This window comes from Oculina patagonica, chromosome 8, assembly GCF_052425735.1.
Source record: "Oculina patagonica isolate OP01 chromosome 8, crgOcupat, whole genome shotgun sequence".
NCBI classification, from domain to species: Eukaryota; Metazoa; Cnidaria; class Anthozoa; order Scleractinia; family Oculinidae; genus Oculina; species Oculina patagonica.
This window is the reverse complement of record NC_135765.1, coordinates 32,427,300-32,439,996: the sequence shown is the minus strand read 5'-3', so window position 1 is coordinate 32,439,996 and position 12,697 is coordinate 32,427,300. Positions and strand designations below refer to the sequence as shown.

The 12,697-nt window shown below is 38.3% G+C and overlaps 2 protein-coding genes across 2 annotated transcripts in view; one reads left to right on the top strand and one right to left on the bottom strand.

Moving 5' to 3' along the window:
• Window positions 1-171: 171 nt before the first annotated feature.
• On the bottom strand, window positions 172-4,128 carry LOC144664414 (flavin-containing monooxygenase 5-like). Its single transcript, XM_078525528.1, has 3 exons — window positions 4,012-4,128; window positions 3,129-3,325; window positions 172-1,738 (listed from the first exon to the last, which is right to left on the bottom strand). The coding sequence occupies exons 2-3, from the start codon at window positions 3,305-3,307 to the stop codon at window positions 361-363; spliced, it is 1,557 nt and encodes a 518-aa protein (XP_078381654.1). The 5' UTR covers window positions 3,308-3,325; window positions 4,012-4,128; the 3' UTR covers window positions 172-360.
• Window positions 4,129-4,210: 82 nt separating this feature from the next.
• The window catches only part of LOC144664444 (DNA polymerase alpha catalytic subunit-like), a 40,934-nt gene continuing 32,447 nt past the window's right edge, over window positions 4,211-12,697 (top strand). Inside the window, exons 1-16 of the mRNA XM_078525561.1 lie at window positions 4,211-4,281; window positions 4,369-4,444; window positions 4,526-4,562; window positions 5,303-5,399; window positions 5,651-5,719; window positions 6,795-6,829; window positions 6,910-6,990; window positions 7,100-7,159; window positions 7,569-7,621; window positions 8,283-8,328; window positions 9,087-9,306; window positions 9,885-10,030; window positions 10,125-10,174; window positions 10,295-10,364; window positions 10,495-10,549; window positions 11,504-11,563. Coding sequence (XP_078381687.1) covers window positions 4,233-4,281; window positions 4,369-4,444; window positions 4,526-4,562; window positions 5,303-5,399; window positions 5,651-5,719; window positions 6,795-6,829; window positions 6,910-6,990; window positions 7,100-7,159; window positions 7,569-7,621; window positions 8,283-8,328; window positions 9,087-9,306; window positions 9,885-10,030; window positions 10,125-10,174; window positions 10,295-10,364; window positions 10,495-10,549; window positions 11,504-11,563 — 1,204 coding nt within the window. The 5' untranslated portion in view covers window positions 4,211-4,232. The remainder of the gene's footprint in view (window positions 4,282-4,368; window positions 4,445-4,525; window positions 4,563-5,302; window positions 5,400-5,650; window positions 5,720-6,794; window positions 6,830-6,909; window positions 6,991-7,099; window positions 7,160-7,568; window positions 7,622-8,282; window positions 8,329-9,086; window positions 9,307-9,884; window positions 10,031-10,124; window positions 10,175-10,294; window positions 10,365-10,494; window positions 10,550-11,503; window positions 11,564-12,697) is intronic.

Sequence of the window (12,697 nt, the reverse complement as noted above, 5' to 3'; positions counted from 1 at the left end):
AACAACTGCTTTAATTTATTGGAAAAACTGAACTATAAGATACAAAACCAAGAAACAAGGACAAGTTAAAAATAACAATAGGGACAAAAAATGTGTTTCAGACAATTATTATTACACAATTCTAAGTTACATTTTTGAAGAATAAAATTTTTTTTGATATTGGTTAAGCTGGAAGTAATCTATTTAAAATAATTTCACATTTCATCAAATTATATAACAATTTATTATAATATCAAATAAAACTTAATCTTATTTCTATACAGTCTGTGTTACTTAAATGTAAATATTAAAATGTACCGGTATTGTTTTTTTTTAATCAATACATTTATTTCGAATGGCTAAGGCAGTTGTAATTTTAAGTTAAAAACATTTAACTACAACAAAAAGCATAAGAAAAAATAATAAAAGAAGCACAAACAAGGTACCATAATGCATCAGTGGTGTGATTGGAACAGCGCGCACAACATCTTTGGCCCTATCCCATTTGTGTGGACCCTGTAGCCTCCACTGAGCTGCGCCGCATGAACCAACGATTAAATTCCAAGCCAAAGAAGGGTGTTTCCACAGTTGGGGTTTTGCACCAAAATATGATGCAATTTCATCATTGTACGTCATAGGGTCTTGTTGAATAGTGTGCCTAGCCGACGCAAAATAAATGCTTTCATTTTTCTGCTGGTCTTGTTTAATTTCTTGGTGCATTTTTTCCGCTGAAGGAAGTTTGATTGCACCTTTGCACAGCTCAGAGAACCACCTTGCCTGGATTTCGGAAATTGAAAGTAATCCACCAGACGCTGGCTGGGCAAAACCAATAAACGCCAAAGAAGCTCCGATTTCTGGAGCAAAAACATTTTTGAAAAGCTTGATTTTGTTAGTACTTTCTTTGACAACGAGATCTTTTACACTGCTTTCCAAAAATGGTAAATCAATATGATACCCAGTACAACACACTATTGCATCTGCTGTGGTTTTAGTACCATCAGTAAAAATCACTTCACTTCCCTTCAATGTCACAATGTTAGGCTTAACTGTGACATTTCTTCTCTGAATATGATGAACTAACGTGGGGCTTACCGTTGGCTGGGTTTGACGAGCACGCATTTTGGGATTTAAATTCCACTGCCATGGGCTCCCTAGCACACCTTGAACCATCAATTCAAAGACATAATTTGATAAGCTCCAAGGGAGCCAAAAGAAAAGGCGGCAAGCGTAATGATCAGCGGGGAAACCTAAGATGTAATTTGGCACAATCCAAGCACCCGATCTCGTAGAAATACTAACAGGTTTTTTACTGCTTGATTCTACGGCATTTACCACTACATCAACAGCACTGTTACCAATACCTACTACAACTACTTTCTTTCCTACAAGACCGTTAGTTATCGCATCTTTATATTCTACACTGTGAAAAATTCTCCCAGGAAATGTTTCCTGCCCATCAAAGTACGGCATTCTTGGTTTGGCATGATGCCCTGTTGCTATGGCAACAAACTTGACAAATATCTCCTGGTGGCCTTGTTGATCCTTCCCTTTTTCGTTAGCTTTGATTGATGTTATTTTCCACCCCCCAGGGACTTTTTCAATTCGTTCCACCTTAGTACTGAAACTGATGTGTTCCTTGATGCCAAAGTGCTCGGCATATCTGTTGACATATTCTGCCATGTGGGAGTGGTGCGGGTAATCAGGAACGTCATCAGGGAATGGGAAGTCTGAGAAGCAGTAGTTGTGCTTGGAGACATTGCTGTAAAAGAAAGAATAAAAAAGGATTAATGAAAATCTCATTCTCATCCCCATAGCCCTTTCGTTTCTCTTAGCCGGCTGAGCCTCGGCACGAGAAAACGAAGGGCTCTGGGGACAGAGAATTTCCAGTCCTAGATTCTAGGACTTCCAGTCTTCATGTATGCAGTCATGACATTTCAAAAGAATGTATGAGAGAGTCGTTATGTTTTTGACTTCCGTTTAGGAATTCTTTGTTCCAAACAGCCAATCAAAAAAATTCGAATTAATTCAAAAATCCTATGTCCCCAGAGCCCTCCGTTTTCTCGTGCCAAGCCGGCTAAGAGAAACGAAAGGGCTATGGGGACGAGAATGTGAAAATCTGTGCTCAGCACTATTCTTTCCAGGTCAGGGTACACTGTGAAATGGGAAGGTACTCCTACAGAGAGGTGAGGTGATAGGTGTGATTAAGAAAAGATACCAAGATCTGAACATGATTCGAGTTCAGTTTCACCCCTAAGAGGTACCAAGGTAGTTTCTGTTTTAATTTTTCTGTTAATATTAATTTTAACTAGCATACATGCATATTTAAGCACTACTAAGCCACAAAACTTTACCTCTGAAAAACAAGACAATCACCATTGTCACTGTTATAAATGAGAGTTCTCCATTTAGGAGCATAATCATCATCATACAAAATACCATGCAGAGAAGCAAAGCTTTTACAGCTTACACAGTGGTGGATCTAGGGGAGGGGCCCAGGGGGCCCGGGTCCCCACCTTATTTTTTGACCAAATAGAGGCCCAACGTGGCCGAGAAAAATTATTTTTAAGAGCGGTCCCCTCCTTATGCTAGGGGCTGGATGATCGGGCCCCCCACTTAGCTGAAGGTCTGGGTCTGTGACTGCTACGTGTACCTCAGCATTCAGCGACAGAAATTTTTCAGCCCATGCTCTCCTTATTTGAACAAATAAGGGTCCACCTCCATGGGAGGCGCGGTGGCCTAATGGTTAGAGCGCCGGACTCTGGATCGAGGGGTCCGAGTTCGAGCCCCGGTCGGCGTCACTTGTGTTGTGTTCTTGGGCAAGACACTTTACTCTCATAGTGCCTCTCTCCACCCAGGTGTATAAATGGGTACCGGCGACATAATGCTGGGGGGGAACCCTGCAATGGACTAGCATCTCATTCAGGGGGGAGTAGAAATATTCCTAGCCGCTTAATGCTACGGAAACCGGAATAAGCTCCGGCAGTGTGGGCTGCTTGGCTCGTGGCTTCTCCTTCATGCTGGACCCCCTTTCTGAGATCGAGAAAGGACCTTTCTTTATACCCCCTACCCTGCCCCTAGAGTAGTTATGGATCCACCAATGACATTTTTTCAAGCTAATAATTAATACGAGATATACTGCTCCTACATACATGTGTGTAAAGCTCATGACTCCATAATCATCTTGTGTGAACTGCCACAATCCTCCAATGTGGTTAGTCTTCTCATAAACAATGATCTTGAACTTGTCATCTAAAAGACACTTGGCTGTTGCAATCCCAGAAATCCCTGCGCCAATGACCGCAACATCATATTCTGTGTGACGGCTCATCTCTCACTGGAGATTACTCTAGATATTACAAAGTTGACTTGATTAAAATGCAATTCTCTACACATCTGGGGTCAGTTGTTTTTAAACCTTTAAAAAGGGTGGATAATGCTATCCACCAGATAAATCACTATTCAGTGGGTAGCACTATCCACCCTTTGAACAACCGGGGCCTGAACAATGGTATTGCTCAAATATTGTTTAATATATGGTCTTACATGTGCCTTGGTCTTGCTCTCTTATAGAATCTTACTTTGTTTTGAGAGTCCTTTAGGGATCAGTGGTACAAGGCAAGTCAAGTGAAGAATTAGCTGCTGGGAAATGATCGCAATGAAAGCGAAGGACTGGTAATCTAAGCAATTGAAAAACGCTCAGGTTCTGTCTTTGTAGAGCCGATACAAAGACCAAAGGGAAACCTCATCATTTACATATGTCGGAATCCTTTGTAAACCGAGGCATAACAAAGTAGATGCTATTCTTATTCAATGACATGCAAATAGCTGGCCCTGTACTCTGTAATTTAGGGGACCAAACAATACACTACAGCTAACAAATGACTCCCTAAAAAAGAAAACACATGCAGACACATGAGTGAAATATTCCCTTGAGCACCGGTACATGAAGACATAGCCAAAAGCCACGCGAAAGGTCAAAGATCTGAAATCTGTACTGGAAATCAATTACTTCTTTTGAATTATTAAACTAACCTTTCTACCGCCCTTGAAGGAAAGACACGCTTGCTTGATCGGCAAAATGTCAAGCCAAGAGTTTTGCTGTTTTCTCGAAGACAACTCGTGACCTCCCGCGTGCAGCCGTCACGCGATTCCCTACCCTACCCCGGCTAGAACAAATTTTTGCTCATGTTCTCCATATATGGAAGTGGCCATTCCATTTACCTTTCGCGCCATTTTCAACAATTCATTTCAAGATGGCGCCAACATCTACTGAGGATGATCCGACAGCGACTTCTCAAGATGGTATAATTCTGCAATTTTAGGATATTTTTTCTGTTTGAAAACGAAAATGGTCCAATTTTAAGCTAATGTGCATTTTTTATGCTGCAGATTCTCAATCAACCAGGCGATCAAAGAGATCTGCAAAACGTAATGCCGGAGCAACTTCGGCACTCGACAAAATAAGGTTCGATCAAACTTCTTTGCTTTTTTTTGGTTATTTTTAAAGATCGCATGTAATACTGAAATAATATTACGATTTTTCTAGGAAATTCCGTCAGACTGGGGAAAGATCGAAGTTTGAGGTAAGAAATTTGTTGGCCATGCATGCAAACAGTGGTCAATAATTTTAAACAATCAATCGTATTGATTAAAATCTTTGTACATTTCAGGGTTGAAGCCTGAATTCTTAAACTGATTAAGCTTACATTGATGTCAAACTAGTGGTGATGGTTTGACTTTTAAATTCACTTTTACTCATTGCAAAAATCAAAACCGTACACCTAGTTCCTAATCGATTTTTACGATCTTCCAGAATCAATTTCTCCTTTACTAACTATAAATTGCTATAAACTTACTTTCTTTTTAATTTAATTATGGGAATTTAGTGGTTAAGTGGTTCTCTCTGAAGGCTCTATTTGTCACGAGGCATTAGGAGGATAGGTGAAGGTACATACAAACAAAATAAGCTTATCCTTCCATTCTTATTACTGGTCCTTCCAAGGGGTAGCCGTGTCGCAATGTCGGATGTTCTGAGAACCGATGTCGCCTAGCCAACAGCTATGTCGCGGTCATTTTTCCCGCTATTGTGTCGCTGTCACATTTCAGTGCCGTAACGATGTCGCTTGTCGCTGTTAAAATGTTCCTGTGTCGCCAATATTCAGGGTCTTGTCGCTTTTACCCCTTGGAAGGCCTCATTACTTTTGTCACCATGGACTATTGTAATGTCTCAATGTTTGTATGGATCGAGTATGGAGAAATAACATGTAGATCAAGCTGGTTATAAATTCATTACCCAGATGATGATTCAGATTCTCCGTACTAGGTTGGTGAGGTGTCAGATGTCTACCAGGTGGTAAATGAAGATGAATACTCGGACATTGTTAGGAAACGTCAGGAGGAAGACTGGGTGATTGACGATGGTAAGGAAACCCTTCTTCTATGGGCTTTTTTTTTATTCGTACATATGTTAGTAATTTTAGTAGTTTTACAGTGCGACTACTCAAACCGGGGCACCCTGAACAAAGTTAATCAATCACAGTGTTAATTGAAAACAAAGGATAGGGATATTTTTTTGCAACGGACCAATAACGTTCTAGAACGTAAACAAAAGATTAACTACAAAATTTGAACTGTCAACAACGTTACAACAGATGCGGACCTTTCTTTTCAGATGGAACTGGATATGTGGATGATGGAAGAGAAATTTTTGATGATGATCTTGAGGATGAACCATCAACTGGTCAGTAAATTAATGAAATTCTAACAGTAGAATCCCGATTTTTCAAATCCTTGGTGTAAAACTGCAGATTTCTCAAACCAATTTTCTTTCCCAATGGATAGTACTTATCTGTAATTCTAGCTCAGATTTCTTGAACCTTTCAATTTCTCAATGCGAATTTCCTTTCCTCTGGAGGTTCGAGAAATCAGGATGCTACTATATTTCATTTATTTATTTGGGAAGCACAGTGACCTAATCGTTATGATAAGCACGTTGGACTACAATCCAGGTTCAAGCACTGGCAATAATAATCGATATTTTAACAGGGTGACCCCTTCAGTCGCAGGACTGGTATCAACGGGGGCCCTGTGTAAAATAAAACAAAATTAAAGTAAAAGAGAGTATGTATAAAATATCTATCTATCTATAAAAACTACTTTAAAAAGATACCGTTAAAATGCTAAAAAAAAGTTAAAAAGTTTAAAAGAAGTACTAGTGTTCTCATAAAAATAAATAAATTACGAATTGAAAATGTTCTAAAAATAACCTAAGAACAGAGTCATTGTGTTGTTCTTAGGCAAGACACTGATCATGGTCTACCAAGAAGTATAAAATGGGCTGATTTTTGTTTAAAGCTGATTTCCAGTCCGTATTGCGCAGACTCGGGGTTTGTTTTTGTTTTTGTTTTGAATTCGTTGAAACGTTACACTTCGGTGACAGCATACATGAAGTTTTTTAGTCCGCCATTACAGTTCGTTTACTTCAAGAATTTCCGATGAGCTGAAACGTCGGTTTGAAATAGCGTCAAGGTTCCTCTACTCGTTATTTTTTGTTCGGCAAGGATATCTGGCATTAATAATGAAGAAAAAGGTAAGTTTGTCGCGGAATTTTTAGTTTTGCTTGTAAACATTCCTTCGTGTTGGGCTCCGATAAACATTGCAGCCGAGATTGCGCAGTACGGACTGGAATTCATCTTTAACATTATACCAGTCCAGTAATCTGTTTGATATCAATAGTTTGGTGTGCAAAAATTATTAATTTTTAACTTAGCAAGAATTCCCTTTCTATCTTTATTTGCTTTTTATTTAACTTATAGGAAAGAATGTTCCCAAATTCAAGCCAAAGAAACCGGTAAGTAGAATGAGTGCTCATTTAAATGGTGTTTAATTTATTTTAACAAGATGTTTTTTATTTATTTTGCCATTTGATAGAATGTTAAGAAGCCGACAGTCAAGCCAAAATCAATAAACAAAATGTTGTTAGCTGCAAGTGCCAAAGCAAAGAAACCAAAGGTAAACAACTTGCCTTTGTTGTCAACAACAACAACTACATTTTTTTATTATTTGTTGGAACACATGAATTAAAACATTTTTTGTTTATTGTGATGGATCTTGTTTGTAGAATGAAGTTACGTCTATTGGTGAAGATGACTTGTTAAATGATCTTCTGAAGGAAGTTGAGGTATGTGCAAAACTGGGGTTATAAATCTTTTATCAAGCCCCCAAGGGATCTCTGATAGGGAGATAAGGTATTTTTTTCATATATTTTTTGAGAAATTTATATAGGGGGGGGCTCACTTGCGATGGGGCATCTTTTGTTGGAAAAGTGAAAATTTTGTTCTATAAAGCTAAACTAATTCAGGTCAGAAATTGTTTAATTTTTTTGTGTTCCCATCTTATTTTACTGCTTCCCCAAATGCGATTGTTAAGAAGTTCAAACAAGGAACATCGAAAGTTAAAAGTTTTAGTACCTAGAGTGGGTGGGAAGGAAAAAAAAAAGTCGTGGGGAAAAGTACATTTATTAATTAAATTACTTTACACTGTTGTTTATAATTTTTTATTTCATTTTATTTTTCTTTTCAATAATAAAGCAACCAAAACCAGCTCCCGTGAAATTGTCTAAGGGCAAGACTCCAGTTTTGAGGTATAATAATTGCTTTATAAGGGCAATCAATGTGTAATTTCTCATTACCTCTTTAAATAATACAATAGAACTAATATTAAACAAAGGAATTAAAGATGAATTCCAGACCGTACTGCGCAATCTCGGCTGCAATGTTTATGTGAGCCCACACGAAGGAATGTTTACAAGCAAAACTAAAAATTCCGCGACAAACTTACCTTTTTCTTCATTATTAACACCAGATATCCTTGCAGAACAAATAATAATGAGTAGAAGAACCTTGACGCTATTTCAAACCGACGTTTCAGCTCATCGGGAATTATTGAACGAAACGAACTGTAATGGCGGACTAAAAAACTTCATGTATGCTGTCACCGAAGTGTAACGTTTCAACGAATTCAAAACAAAAACGAAAACAAACCCCGAGTCTGCACAGTACGGACTGGAAATCAGCTTTAATCAGTAAGAGGAAGGAATATTTTGTGTTTGTGAGCGAAAGAGTGAGTGAATTAACACTGTGATTGGTTAATTTTGTTCAGGGTGCCCCGGTTTGAGTAGTCGCACTGTAAAGCGACTAAAATTACTAACATATGTACGAATTAAAAAAAAGCCCATAGAAGAAGGGTTTACATTGACTAATGATGCTCAGACACTGTTTTTTCTAATATTCTAATATTCCCAGAACCCCAACAGCTTCTTCAAGTCGTCACATGCCAAGACGCCTCCAGGTAGGTCATTTGCATATTTATTTCCTGCTATACTCAGGACTTAACCAATGCAATTTATTTTACTTTAACATTATTAGCGGACAGTCATCGCCAGCTTTGAGATGTTGCTTTACTAACTCCTGCTGTTCTCAAATTTTTATGCACACCTGTCAGAAGGTGTCAGTAATATCAATTTCTGCAATATCACTTTTGCATGGAGTACAATACAATACAATACAAATTTTATTGTCAACTCCCCATGGGGGCTTTTCAGAGACAATGAAATAAATAAATAAAAATACAATATAAATAAAATAAATAGTCTATATAAAATTATTGATAAAGCTATTTACAATGATAGAATAAAAATCTTAAAAATGCTAAAAATTGTCTTTAAAAGTAATTGCTAAAAACTAATCGCTAAAAAGTTTATGACATTAATCTGGTATCAGTTCTCGCAAGGTTTCATGTGAAAGGTTTGCTGAACAAACAACTGGAACAATGCCACTACCCCCAAAGACAATAACTAGAAGACCAGTAGTATAATTGTGTTGTTCCAGAAAATATCCATACCCCTCCCACAGAAGGAAATTCCAGTGAAGCCACATGCATACCTTTAAGAATTTTGGCTTTCGAGACCTCCCGCCCCCTTGGAATTTCCAGTGACCTTCCATGGGGTGGGTATGGATATTTTCTGGAACTACATATTACAAGCTTATAAAAGCTGCTACGCCGCCGCTTGCATGACCTGGAATTAATTTTGTTATCAAAATTGACAGGAATCGTCTGGCCCAAGACAGAACATTTTCAAAGTTGAACCCAGATCTCCACCTAAATCCAGTTACTCCACAAGTCTGTCTGCAAAGAGAAAGACTGTTGTCAAAACTGAGCCATCAGAAACAAGGGAGGGGAGGTACAGTGGCATGGTAGGCGATCCTGACGGGTTAGGACATGAGGAAGACTATGGAGCAGGGATGGATATGGATTCAGGAATGGATGGTAATGATAAGAAAATTATTATAATTTCACTAAATATTCTAAGTGGTTACTCAAGAGGTTACGGGGCTCAAGACTAGCTTTTTTAGGCCACTAGCCCAGTGGCTTCTGACAGCTTTGATTCTACTAGCTAAAACAGGTTTTTACTAGCCAGAAAGGTCAGACTTTACTAGAATGATTCATCCGATCTAAGTTATAAAACACTAAATTTTCGGTGGCCTCTGTCCACCTTCATCAGAGTAAAATTATTTCGTTAAAACATTAGCACGCGCTAGGCATGTTTGAAAATGCCATCCAATCCTTAATTTCGTTACAATGGAGTGTAAACACGCGGAAGGGGTTGTCTTTCTTTATCTGCGTTGGAATCCACCGTAGAGTACCACGACTCAAGAGCAGTTTCTGTCATTCTCACCTTAATCATGGAAAATGCCTAAAAAAATGTTATTCGATCACTGTGCAGTTCCAGAAAATATCCATGCCTACCCCATGGAAGATCATTGGAAATTCTGAGTGAGTGGGGGGTATATATTAACTATTAACTGTAATAAAATGTCGTTGATTTTTTGTGAAATCTTTGCTAGATGATCCTGTTGCAGTTGACATGGCAGAACAGGATACAGGATGTGATGATTTTGGCGATGACGATGATCTTGGTGATGCAGAAGCAATTCAGGCATTAACAAATGCCGAGAATAGTCGTGATGAGAAACCTCATGTCCAAGTTAAGGTATTATTACAGCAAATGTGATCAGCATTTAACTTTTTGCAAGAATATCAAGCTGTAATAATCAAAATTACACATTTATACTTTGCTGTCATAGGTCGAGGCAAAGGAGAAGCAGACTGACAGAAAATGTGCTTTTTCAAGAAAGTAAGCACATGTTAAATAAATGTTATAACCTTCCACAGCTTTCATATAATTTCTCTTTATTTATATTCGGTAACCTCTGTGTATAGATGATTTTTAATTGAATTTTTTTTTTTTTTTTAGAACAACCGAAATTCCTGGTGACTCTGCCTGGGAAACAATCTTAGGAAATGAAGAATCTCAACAACAAGAGGTAACAAGATAGAAATATAAAATTAATATTGTTTATTTATAATTGTTAGATAAAAGCTATAGGGAATATTAAAATGTTTGTTTTGTTTTCATTTAAAAATGTTTATGTTGCCTTTTCTTTTAATTCTAAGGTTCTGACAGATGTGAATGTGGATTCCTCATCCCTCCCACTTCAGGAATTTGATGGTAAGTAGAGCTCCACAATTCATTTGAATGTTGTCTGGTCAGTTGGACCAATTTTTAGAGAGTGCCACACCCCAGATCCAGGGGTCTGAAACCTGGCAGGGGTCTCTGTGTTGTGTTCTTGAACTAAACACTTTTTACTCAAATTTTCTCTCAAGGTGATTCCACTAAAATAGAAGGAGTATTAAAAATTTTCTGAAACTTGGTCCAGGTTACAATTACCGGTATGTTATAAGCATTAAAAAAATGAAATAAAAATGGGGGTCACCGCGCTAGTTTTTGTGTAAAATGGATGGGCATTAATAGTAAATATACGACCCGCGAGGTAGATATTGGTAACCCTAGTAATTCGAATGGGAAACTGTTTCTAGAAAAAAATCATTTTTGCATTAAAGTATTAGTCTATTTCAACAAAATAGACTTTGATCTTATATTAAAAACTATTCTTATTGTACAGGAATTAAGATAACGAAAGAAATTAAAGATTTTGCTTTGTGCGCACGTTAACGGCACTACCTAAAAACATGTTTTTTACGGCATTAAAATTAAAATATCTCAATGTAGAATTTTAAACTTTTCTTTAAATCGTGTTATAATTGTAGACAACCGTATGACATTTAAATAAATGCATTAAAAAATGGGGGTCACCGTGCTCGTTTAAGAGAAAACGATCATTTATTTCCCTACCGAGCGTAGGCTGAAGGGAATCTCGTAGTGTTCTGTGTGTGTGCGCGCTCGTGCGCACGCTAAATGACGCGAAAACGTATGCGCAGCGAGGATGCACAATGCAATTCCGTGGAATCACCTTAATCAATCCAGGGGTACAAATGGGTATGGGTAAATTGTTGGTAACAACTCCCAATGTCAACCAAGTCCTGTAAAGAAGGGGTTTAGAACACAAACTGTCACACAAATCATGTGATTAACAATGGTGTTGTTTTGTCTTGACCATTTCAGGAGAAAAAGTCCTCAAGTTTTACTGGTTTGATGCTTATGAAGATAGATTCAAACAACCAGGTACATATCAAATTATTATTTTAACACAGATATTTCTGTTTAGTGATATCCTCCGGGGGGGGGGGGCACCTGGTATATTTTTGGGTGGGGGTGTGCCGCTGGGAATTTGAAGCCCTTACCCTATACCAGACCATGTTCAGTTGATTTTTTCAACCCAAACTAGACACTGAAAATCCCTACCCTATCCCAGACTTGCATTTTGTAAGAACTGTATCATTATCAGTGTTTTAATGGAAAACCATCTGTGAACAACGATGCCGCGATGATTTTATTTACGTTTAGGAAAGCCTCTTTCTCTTCCGAGTTTCTGGACTATATTCGTCATACCGTCGATCGGTTTCCCGGCAAATGCTACCCTTTTCTAGACCAAAACTCTCTGATTTCTTTACCCTATCCCAGACTAAACTGCTTGAAAACCATACCCTTCACAGCGGCACCTACCTATATAGCTCATGTATGGGAGTGCCCCCGCCCCCCAGGGTGATATCTGATTGGCAGGGCTCAAAAGTGCCATCTGGTGCACCAGGTCAAGTAAATAATTTTTCCAGCTGGACAAGTTACTTTCTATTAATACTTCCCAGAGGGCAAGGGCCCTGAGGTAAGTCATCTGCCAAATAAATCATAAAAATTGTAAACTAAGAAAGTGATAAATGATCATCGCAGTGAATTTCCAATTTAAGCAATTGGAATAAAGAAGCCTGAAAAAAATTCAGGGCTTCAACGGGATTCGAACCCGTGACCTCCGCGATACCGGTGTGATGCTCTACCAACTGAGCTATTGAAGCCACACATTGGGAGCGAGGTCAATTGTGAGTTCATATTTTACCCGTGAAAGGAGTGAATCATTTCATATACATTACATCAGTGTAAACTAAGACAAGCATGTATTTACTCTTAGCAAGCGAAATTTAATTGAAGAGTTGCATGATATGGTAGGCCATGGCCTCCAGATCAAGTAATCCAGGTTTGAGTCCTGGCCGGGGTCACTGCATTGAGTTTGTGGGCAACATGTTAACTCTCATATTGCCTCAGGGGGGTACTTGCAGTATACATGATGGGGAGGTCCAACGTATTTTTTTTGGTTGAAAATTTACACCCTCGGTATTTTTTTGGGTCAAAAGATCTGTCATGTAT